Source organism: Phallusia mammillata, chromosome 8, assembly GCF_965637545.1.
Source record: "Phallusia mammillata chromosome 8, kaPhaMamm4.hap1.1, whole genome shotgun sequence".
Taxonomy (NCBI): Eukaryota; Metazoa; Chordata; class Ascidiacea; order Phlebobranchia; family Ascidiidae; genus Phallusia; species Phallusia mammillata.
Window position 1 is genome coordinate 5,228,847 of NC_137259.1, and position 10,751 is coordinate 5,239,597.

General features: G+C 37.4%; 1 protein-coding gene and 1 long non-coding RNA gene across 5 annotated transcripts; both read left to right on the top strand.

Moving 5' to 3' along the window:
• Positions 1 to 506: 506 nt before the first annotated feature.
• LOC145205486 (microfibril-associated glycoprotein 4-like) lies at positions 507 to 6,938 on the top strand. Its single transcript, XM_080078227.1, has 6 exons — positions 507 to 796; positions 2,646 to 2,749; positions 3,478 to 3,574; positions 4,043 to 4,139; positions 4,708 to 4,836; positions 6,647 to 6,938. The coding sequence occupies exons 1-6, from the start codon at positions 520 to 522 to the stop codon at positions 6,837 to 6,839; spliced, it is 897 nt and encodes a 298-aa protein (XP_079934353.1). The 5' UTR covers positions 507 to 519; the 3' UTR covers positions 6,840 to 6,938.
• LOC145205487 (uncharacterized) lies at positions 1,007 to 2,355 on the top strand. Of its 4 annotated transcripts, none has more exons than XR_013853672.1 (3): positions 1,007 to 1,253; positions 1,699 to 1,810; positions 1,908 to 2,355. It is a non-coding gene; the product is annotated as an uncharacterized LOC145205487 (long non-coding RNA). The 4 variants fall into 4 exon arrangements; XR_013853670.1 differs by lacking the exon at positions 1,007 to 1,253 and adding an exon at positions 1,480 to 1,639; XR_013853671.1 differs by lacking the exon at positions 1,007 to 1,253 and adding an exon at positions 1,480 to 1,635 and having other exon boundaries at positions 1,874 to 2,355.
• Positions 6,939 to 10,751: the final 3,813 nt, after the last annotated feature.

Consider the following 10,751-nt stretch of genomic DNA (forward strand, 5'->3'; position numbering starts at 1 on the left):
CACCATAGCGCGACCCATTTTTTGAACCTGCGCGACCCACGTTTGGGTCGCGACCCATACTTTGAGAACCACTGACATATAGGCTACGTCTTGTAATCTTCTTTTGTTTACCGATTTTAATGAGGTAATCATTTGTTGCTGATCAATCAATTGTTGATTTCTTCCTGGACACGATGTTTATGGCTGATTCCGATGGCTTTTTTATAAATATTTGCTGTCAAGTCTTGGTCTGGGTTCTGCTTGTTGAATTACTGCACAAGTAAAGATAGCTAAGAATCAATTCGTCGTGTTGTGATGAGTAAAAGTACTTTGCACATATTTTTGTATTTGCACGCAAACGTATATATTACAAAACTTTTTGATACAGTACAATAATTTGCATATGCTTGTACTTTTGTTCAAAATTAAGCATAGAATGGAAAGTTTTGTTTGCAGACATTGATAGTAAAAGTAACGTTGTTTCGTCAGGTTGCGATTAATAACTTTGTTTATTTAAGTTTTAGCCTTTAAGCAGAAAAAATGATGTTCCGCGTAACAACAATATTTCTCCTCGTGACGTCATTAGTTACTGCGCAACAATGTAGTTACGTCACAGTTCCTGTCTGTGGCGATGACGTAATGGTGTCGCCTGGACGTTTAGGGGGCGAAAGGGGTTTGAAGGGTGATGCGGGGTCGCCGGGTAAAATGGGACCCAGGGGATTACCCGGACCAAAAGGTGACAATGGCATCATGGGGCAAAAAGGAGAAGTTGGAGACTTGGACGATTTTAAACAAGAGGTGACAAACAAGTTACGAAGTAAGTTATTTTGTGTGCATAATCACATTTTCAATTCGTCTTAAAACCGATTTCATAAACAGTGTTTCCAAAAGTATTTTAAAACGTTTTTTTAGGTGCAGCCAAAATCATTTTAAATTTGGACTTTTCAGAAAAATTATTTGATATTTTTTCTCAAATTGTTTTTATACGCAACGCTAAAGCAAGATTCACACCAGGCGCGGTTGGCGGATAGCGGCGCGGTTGGCGGATAGCGGCGCGTTTTTGTGTTCGACGGCAAGCGACGGGATATTCACACCAGACAGTGACTTGCCGTGACGGCGTGATTTTCTCGGTTGAAACGGCTGACGGCAAAGTTAAATCGGATTTAACTTTTCCGTCAGCCGCGATGAACTGATGGGTGAAAAATTTGGTATTCGGCGGGTGCTCGACTTGTTTATGATACATTTCTGCTTGATTTAGGTCTTTTTGTTTGTAGGTGGGTTGTTTTATCGTTATTTACCAGGAAAATAATAATGGAGTCAATGAAGTACTAATAGTATTGGTAAAAATTGTCTTGTTTTAATTGTTTTTGGCTGTTTTCAGCAAATTAATTTGAACTGATCGTTTAATATTTTTGTAAACAGTTTGAAATTAAATACTGAACAGAAACATACTAAAATTTTCTTACCAGTGGTTTAAAGAACTATTATTCACAGCTTTTACTTTAGTCTTGGGCTGGTCATTTTTAATTTACTGGTCATTTTTAATGAAATGATTTTGTAATTATGTAATCACTACTTTGCAAAAAGAAAAGTACAAGAAAGGTGCTGCTGTTGAAATTTTACCAGGAAGGAAACACTATTCATATGAGGCTATGTGTAGGTAAATTTTGGTATAAGTTCTGAATGTATTGCTCCTTTAACAACTATGATTTGTTGCAGAGGTGTAGGAACTTTTCCTTATCTACATGTCTATGACTGATTTAGCAACTCCAGTGCACCTGTTCAATAAACTTCATGGCAAGAAAAGAAAATGTTGTATGTGGATTTTCAGGTTGGTATACTTGAATAAAAATGTAGTTTAGGCTGATCAAGTGTTCCATATATATTTCCATAGAGTTCAAGATATTAATTTGTGACATGTTTGTCAGACTATAAAAAGCAATTTCCCAATAAAAACCTCATCCAACATCACAGAGCAAATTGATGAAGTTACAAACAGAAAAGTCTGTCACGAGCCAAAGAACACAAGTTTTTTTCTCCATTTGACAACATCATTGTGATTGTGCAACAATGTGCAAGTTTATGTACATGCATCTTTTTACATTTAAGCCTTTTTTGTATGTTGTTATATGACTGTTTCCTTTGCGTTTCTGCAATCTTGTGTTTTCTAAAATGTGTTCATTTATGTTATTGCTATTATATTGCCAACTTTGAAACATAATCTGTCTGTAAAACAGGAAAGTGTGTTTCAACAGCAATGACAAAAGTAAACTTAATCCAATGTTTCTGTTGTAAGTTAGTTGTTTTTGGAAACATTTTGTGGAATGATGATCAACATTATATTTTGTCATAAAATAAACTAAACGGAATTTTGTAGCAACTTTGTTAAGACGTAGAAACACTCAATATGTCAAGCACATTGACCCAGTTTTCTTAGCAACAAAGTCGTTGACGCCAACCGCACTGCCGGTGTGAAGGGCCAACGTCGCGTCAAACGTTACGCGCAAAATCCGCAACCGCCGGCGCTGACATCGCTAGCCGTCACCGTCAACCGCGTCTGGTGTGCAGAGCCCTTAAGTCGGAAAACTCTATTTAAATAACTAAATATGTATTTTTGTGCCGTCTATTTATGCTTTTTATGTCGTCTTTTTATGCTTGTTTTCCAGACATTGAAACCATGTTGACACCACCCTGCTGCTTGACGTCATCGGTTTTTGGTTACCAACGATTGCGTGACTGCAAGGAAGCATTTTGTGACAACGGTTGGACCGTAAGGGACGCACGAAAAACGTGGAGTCATAGCTGATAACAAAAAAGATTTTAATCCATACACATTAGCTGGGTTTGAGTCAAACCTATACCTGTATTCGCAAAGTTAATACTATTTAAATACCAGTATTACATTCTTGCTGTAAGACAAAGAAGTGGGCCTTGGTTAACAACTTCTTTGAAACTGCATTATCACATTTAGTTGTTTGATCATAAACATTACTGCCAGAGTACTGGTGTATATAGAATGCATCGTTCAGACGTTTCGACAATCTCTGTTGTCATCATCAGTGCAGGTTGCAGAGATTGTCGAAACGTCTGAACGATGTATTCTATATACACCAGTACTCTGGCAGTAATGTTTATGATCAAATTACTTTTCAAGTCCGTGTATAGTGTTCCTAAACATTTAGTTGTATTCGAAGCAAAAACATTGTACGTATTGCTCCTACAAAAATACATTTAAAATCATGTGACAGCTTTGGCTATCTAAGATAAAAAGGTTCCCTATCACTGTTTTTTATCCTCGACTGTTCTCGTGTTTCAACGATTTCAAAACAAAGTTAATAATACCTGATTTAACTATAAACACTGACTGCTCAAATTGAAATTGTTCATTTTTGAACAAAACCGAACCACTAAACCAATACCTGTATTTCCATGTAGATAAATGAGAAAATTGGCGCCAAATAGAAGAGAATCCAAATTATTTTGTAACTTACATTTAAGGTGATTCAACGTCGTTTTAACGGATCTGTTGATTTTAACCGTGGCTGGCAGGACTACAAAGACGGTTTTGGAAACATGACTGGCGAATTCTGGCTCGGTAAACTATTGGTTGTCTAGATGTTTAACATGTGTAATTAAAAATGCTAAAAAGGCAAACGTCTGCTGCAAAGAAAACGCAAAATGTCAAAAGAAAGAATATTCGTCCAAAAAAATCCATGATATACATAATCACTTATATCTCAGTCTGACAATACAACAGTGTTTTTGTTGAAAAATGTTCCTCCACTTTAAAATAAAGTTACCCACTGTCTGCGTATTCTTCAAGTTGAGAGCCACTTTTGTAACTATAAGAAAAAACAAATTAAGTTGGTTCTTCGGACCTTAACAATGCAAGTTTAATATAATTAGTTTTCGCTATGGGGTTTAAACTCGCAACCAAAGACATTACGTGTGTGTTTGTGTCGCATAGACATCTTACAACTTGTACAGTGTCCTTCGATCATGTCGTAAAAGTTCCAATAGTCAACAATCTTTCTACAAGCTTCTAAATTACCATTTGACTTAGGTTTGAAGAAAATGCACAAGATAACAAGCAGCCAGGGATGTCGACTTCGAATTGATCTGCGTGGATTTGACGGGACATTTGCGGTCGAGCAATACAGGTAAAGGCATCTAGCGAGAAGACACTTTGGTAAAAGTTTGGTGACTGTTTAGACCTGTCGCATAACGAAGCATAGAAAATAGCCAACTTGGTGAACCGAAGGAACAGAAAATATTCAGTTAGAAATATAAATTTGTACTATTAATCTTGAATGTCAAAAGTTATGCAATAAAAAGAGAAATGATCCATTTTTTATCACCAGTTAAAACTACAAATTAAAAAATTGTTCGCCCTTGAAAAAACATCTTTCAGGAGGCCTATGGTTTCAGTTTCAAATCAAAAAAATCAATGCGCGCCACCCATCGACTTTAAGTCCCCTTAACATCACCCCTTGTAGAAACTGTTTGACTCCAGCGCGTTTGCCATCTTTCTCCTTTGGGGCTACTTATAGTTGCACTTCATTATAGCCTGCGAGATAACGTTTTGTAGCTCTTTCCAACTTAAATATTATAGAAAAAAAATATTTTAGAAAGGTTAATATTTTAATGCCACAGTACTTATACGATATGTTTTTATATGTAACTTATCTTAACCTAATTTACAATAAAACATCATCTATTTCGTTGCAGCGTTTTCATGATCGAAGACGAATCTGACAATTACCGCCTACATATCGGTGGTTACTCTGGCACTGGAGGAGACAGCTTAGATTACCACAACGGTTATCCATTTACTACGAAAGACAGGGATAACGATGGGTAGGTCAAGGTATTGCTACCAAATAGCTCCAACACTTTTCACACGTATGTTTAAATGGACCCAACGCACATAAGTAAGTTTCGGACCAAGTCTTATAAAACCCTATTCCAGGGGTGGCCAACCGGCCAAAGCCTAAGAGCCATATTTTTTATTGTGTTACCACAAAGAGCCACATTATACACATACCGTTTCGGTCCCCCAAAACACCTTAAAAAAAACACTGCACATATGTTTAATGCTTCGTCCCTTCCTCACACACAGAGACCTGTGCTTAGCCAGATCTATTCTAAATGTCGCAAACCAACATAATAATGACACAATTTGACTTGTACAGAACACGGGCCAGTCATTTTCAACAATAAATGGTCAGTACATACACTGTCTCTCACACAAACCCCTCATTTCAACGAATCCATCAAACAAAAACATATGAATTAAAATCCCCCTTTTTTCTCATTCTATAAATAACGTGCGGTGAGATTCATTTCTGGTGAATTGCTAAAATCTTTTTTTCACTGCCAATTTGAAGGCTAACTTGACAAAAATTGTTTATTTGAAATATTTTCCCTGCTGAAAAAACTTATATAGTGGTATTTTCATCTCACGCGCACGCGCCCCAAACACCTAACGCGCATGTGCCCCAAGTGCAAAGTGACGAAACTAAACTCATTGCGACGTCATTAATGCATTCACCACCAACAATTGCTCAATTCAAACCCAAGACAAACTGCCGATAAAATATAACATTCGTCATAACCCGAAAAACAACGGATTGAAGCATTATTTACTTTGGAACACATTTGTTGCCAATATTGCTGTTGCATTGTGTCTCATTCGCATTGTACGCAACAATGAGCAACCATTCATTGTTCACAATTGAATATATGCCATCATAATCAAGCCATTTGCCACACAAAGTTGCAGTTTTAAGGCAAGGTTTGTGGCCATACCGATAATAAGTTTGTTCAAAACCAAAATTGTTAAAGCTTTAATTTAAAATTAACGATTTTTATACCAGATCGCCACATACTAACCCAAATATACACAATGGCCCCAAACTTCGACAACAACTTAAGAACCGCATAAAACCAGGCGAAGAGCCGCATGCGGCTCGCGAGCCGCGGGTTGGCCACCCCTGCCCTATTCGTTTTTTATTATACAAGTTGCACAAAACATAGTATTTTCACAGCAAGTTTGGTTGGGATGAACATATGTTTATTACTTAGATCAGTCCTGAAACGTTTATGCGTACTAGTGATCACTACACACCCTTATATAAAGCTTCGGGAGACCGGCCTTACTCGGTCGGTATAATGCCTTCAGTAGACCGGGCCAAAGTTGTAAGTCGGGCCAGGCTTGGGTTTGGGCTTAGTTTTCTTAAAAAAGAACAGGCTTGAATCGGGCCTGACTTTACACTCTGTTTTAGTATTATTTTTTTGAACCTGACCTAATGTCAAACAGCTCTGAAACGCATTGTTCGAAACCCATTGTCTATTATTATCTGTTGTGTCTGTCTGTTTTGATTTTCCTGAGGCAGCAATAGGGCTGTCAATCAAAGTATAGTGCTGTCAATCAAACTTTCGGGCCTAAACGGGCTTCTTAAAAACGATTCGGGTTCGGGCCGCGTCTCGGGCTTGTACTTTCGGGTTCGGGCTCCAATTTCAGGCCTGTTTACAACTGTGGACCAAGCGTATGATTCATAAATAGTTTAAGAGGATTTTTAAACTAATAGAGACATTTTAAAATGGTTGTTTATGAAACTGTCACCCTCCATACATCCTGTATTAACATCTAAACTTGTTGGTTCAGTTCCGACAGTAACTGTGCACTTTCGTCGGAAGGAACCCCATACGGTGGTTGGTGGTTTAAAAGTTGTTTCAATGCTGCCTTAAACGCACCATGGGGAGAATCTGAAGGAGCCTGGCGAAATTTAGTCTGGTATACCTGGAAAGGTAAAGATGAAGCTGTCAAGGAATCTACAATGAAGATTAGATGCGACTGATTCGACTTCGTTTGTAAACAAGTGTAATCAACTGACTCAAAATATAGCATATGTATGTTATCATGTAAAGTGTGTTGTTGGATGACCAATAAACTATCAATTGTACAAGCATTAATAAGTTGAAGATTAAAGTATAATTAGTACGTCGCAACATAGTTGAAAATCGGGTCGAGCTTTTCGAGACGGGTTACGGGCTTGATTTGGGTCTGACTTTTTAAATAAATTCAAGTAAGCTAATGCCTAACAGCCCAAAAACGCATTGTTCAAGACCTTTGTCTGTTATTGTCTATCGTGTTTGTTGTTTTGTGTTTGCGGGGGGCATGAAAAGGCCTTTCAGTCAAACTTTCGGGCCAAAACGGGCTTCTCAAATAAGATTCGGGTTTGGGGCCCGTTCACAACTCTGCTTCGCAAAGCTACAAAATCTACATTTTTTCGGACCAATCTTTAGCAACACCTGTCAATATTCAACTATGGATAACAAAGCCACAAGGGGGCAATAAAGCGTACTATAAACAAAAGTAACAAGAGAAAAAATGTTTTATACGGACAGAAAAATGCAACATTGTGTCTTTGTAAGACATTTTGTATTTGTTTGTATTTTTTTGCCTTTGCCCAACTTACAAAATAACGCCCACATTTCTACATTAAGTTTGCACCAAGGCCTCTACTGGTATTGTAAGATTACGTAGAAACTGAAAACCATGAAAAAAAAAACAATTAGTCGCTTCTCAAATTTCACTTTAGATATAAAGTAACTGGGTTTGTCTAGAACTTGATAAACCGGTTTCCTGTGCAAGCAATCCTTTTAGAGAGAAATTTATAAATAGAAAAGTTAGTTCCGTCCTCTGTTACATCCTTATCGCACGGTAATGTGTTGAACCCACATTAATCACCAACAGATCAAGCGCCACGTTTCCTTTTCAGCAGACAGGTTTCCAACCTAGTCTTTCCTCTCATGCGGCCAACCAAGTTAGCGAACGTTTAAAGAATTGTTGAAACATCTCACCTTTATGTTTTTGTACACTTAATTTATTGTTTAATAGCCAAGTAATATATAAGTATAAACGATTGTTTTAGTGGTATCGCTATGTTTCTCTTTCACCTGGCGAAATGAACTCTATTAAACTCAAGTAATTTGACTAAATTGCTAAAACGGTTGGTACCCTACATTAACTAATCGTCAAAAAGTTTTCAAATAGTCAAGTTCAAGAATAGCATACGTAGCCTACGCGTAGCGTATGTTTGAATCGAACACCTGTTAGTTCTGACCAATACGCTAGAAAATAGACAATTTGTGTCAACATACGTTAGAGCTCTGTTTACCACACTGTCGCAAACAAACTAATTTCTTCAGTCCAAAATGCATGCCTTAAAAACAATTTTGAATTTATCTATAAAAGGTCTAATAAACAAAGGTCGACTTCAAACACGATTATCTTAATAATGGATTAACTCAGAAATGGATTTTCACTGTGGCGAAATTCAAAGATTTTAGCCGCCTAAAATTTCATTTAGGCCCTAAATGTACAGCAAGAGCAGCTTCCGAAATGTCGAACAAGCAAAAATTTTGCTGTGCCAGACAGAACCGGACCAAACGTCTGGTGGTGACGGCAGGGATAAATTATGACGTCAATCTGAGTCTGGGGAAAGGTCTGTGGGCTAAATGTTCGTGGGAAATAAGGAAAATAAGTTACTTGTTGTCTGGAATCCTTCGTTTTAAAAGAGCAATGCGGTAGAAAATAGTTTAAAGGAAAACACAGCTTTGCTAAAGGGTGGACTCCAAAAACAAACAATGGTTTCTAATAAATAAGGTATTGCAGCCTAAATTGGTTTGTAATATTGCTGCCTAAATTGGTTGAAAAAGTCGAACTATATCATCTGAGGCCTATGTCTTAGGGCTTAAAACAATGTTGCAAATGTATATGCTTTCGTTATACCAAAAGCGGTCCCACCAAAAAGTTGACATAAATTTCGTTGATGTTTTTAGCCTCTCATGCGTGGTAGCCTTCACTCAAGCATTTTTTTAATGTTTAAAGGGGTATCTTTTCGAAATCGGAAGTTTTCAATACAGTAACAGGCTATATACGCGCATATGCACGCGAATTCCAATTACTTTGTAAGGGGAAATAGGAAATGAACTTCCAACTTCGTAATAATCTCTACGCTTGTCGTTCAGTTCTGATTCATAACAAGCCTTTGCATCCGGCACATAGGCCCAGCCAAGCTCGTTGTGGGACCTTATCGTACCGCTAGTGCATCCGCTTGTGATCCGCGGCCAAATAAAGACTCTAGTCGCCACGCAAACAAGCAAATGTTGTGTACCTTTAGGTTGTCGTACGGAGGCCTATGTATGTGGCGACACAAGCAAGGTTTGCTCGGTAGGAAGCTGTATCTGCTATTGCACAGTAAAGCATTGGTTTACAACCGGTTGAAAATCTGACCAAAAGAGATTAATTTAATATAAGAACACATAAGAAGGGAAAATGTTGTTGGTTTGCGAAATTTAGGGTTATTAAGAAACTTGTCCAAAATCAGACTGAACAAAAAAGGGTGGTCCACTAAAAAGAAGTAGGCTACCTCTGCTATGGGTTGGAATAACCACACGTGTTAGCTGATACAGTAATGTTCAGTGATCTTATGAGGACATTGTGCATATCTTCAAAAGGAGAGTCTCCTCTCAACAAATAATTTGCTATAGATGCCGGTATTTGTGTTTTTTCGGACTAATGTCAGATATAACTCAGTATACTGTTTGTTAAAATTTTGTTGAGAGCATGTGCTAAAAAAATCTGAGGATATATATATTTACGCACCACGTGTAAACAAACACATTAAGCAAAGTGTGTACAGCAGAACACGTGCGTTTAGTTGAACTACTGAACAAGCCGGCTCCACTAAAAACAGAATATCCTATTTCAACAAGGCAGCGCTAAAAGTCGTTCAATAAGATAAGTTACGAAAATAGCCTAAAAAATGATATGTTACAATAATCTCAACAAAACACATTTTCACAGTCCGATTTTTTCACACAATGCATTCATCAATTACCGAAAATGGCATCTCTCGTCTAGGATTCGCATGGGAAAAAGGCTTTGGAAATAGGAAATATGAAACCGTACACCAACGTACTGTAAAACAGCGTTTCGCAACCAGTAGGTCGCGCATGGTTTTGGTGGTTCGAATTCTAACATATTATCATAAGGATAGTGCAGTTGAAAAATAAAGAAATAGTGCAAACGAGTCTTCATAGTTTATTTCCATATCTTGGCAAAGTTGTGGCCACTGTGAAAAGCATCAGTTTTAGTTAACTACGCATAAAAAACATTCTAGTAGCAAAGCTTTGTGGCACAACAAACATCAATTGTCAAGTGACAATAAGAATAAGAACAGTTCTAGAACCAGTCGAGAGATAATTGTTCCTTTAATGTTTCAATGGTTCTTGTGTTATGTAGTTTGGAATGTTAACATGCAAAACAATATTTCTTAGATGAACACTGTATGTAATTTCAGGATTTTTCATATGTCACTTTTTAATGGTCATTTTTTCCGTACATCGTATTAGTACTTTTAAAGAGTAGGTTTAGAACTGTAAAGAGTAGAAAAGTACTGTTTATAATTAATTAGGAAATATTTTGATCCAGTAAAGCTATTCATTTTACTGATACTTATGTATAGCTTCGTTGGTGGCGCAAATAGGCCCATTTTTTTCCAGAAATTGAAAGGTTGTGTACGTTTAAGCGCAATGGCATTGAAATTTACGGGCATGTTGGAAAATAACCCGGCTGGTTTTATTACCGTCGCGTAACGTTCAGTCAAAACAGTTGGGAACATGCTAAAATAAGGGTAGGCTACATTGTTTCACGTGTGTTAAGTTAGATGATATTATACAAGACAAAGACGTATAACGACCAG

Excerpts from the sequence above, each read along its gene's own strand:
- LOC145205486 (XM_080078227.1), top strand. The coding sequence starts at position 520 with ATGATGTTCCGCGTAACAACAATATTTCTCCTCGTGACGTCATTAGTT. Across the intron at positions 3,575-4,042 it reads GACTGGCGAATTCTGGCTCG|GTTTGAAGAAAATGCACAAG; the intron begins GTAAACTATTGG and ends CATTTGACTTAG. Across the intron at positions 4,837-6,646 it reads AAAGACAGGGATAACGATGG|TTCCGACAGTAACTGTGCAC; the intron begins GTAGGTCAAGGT and ends TTGTTGGTTCAG.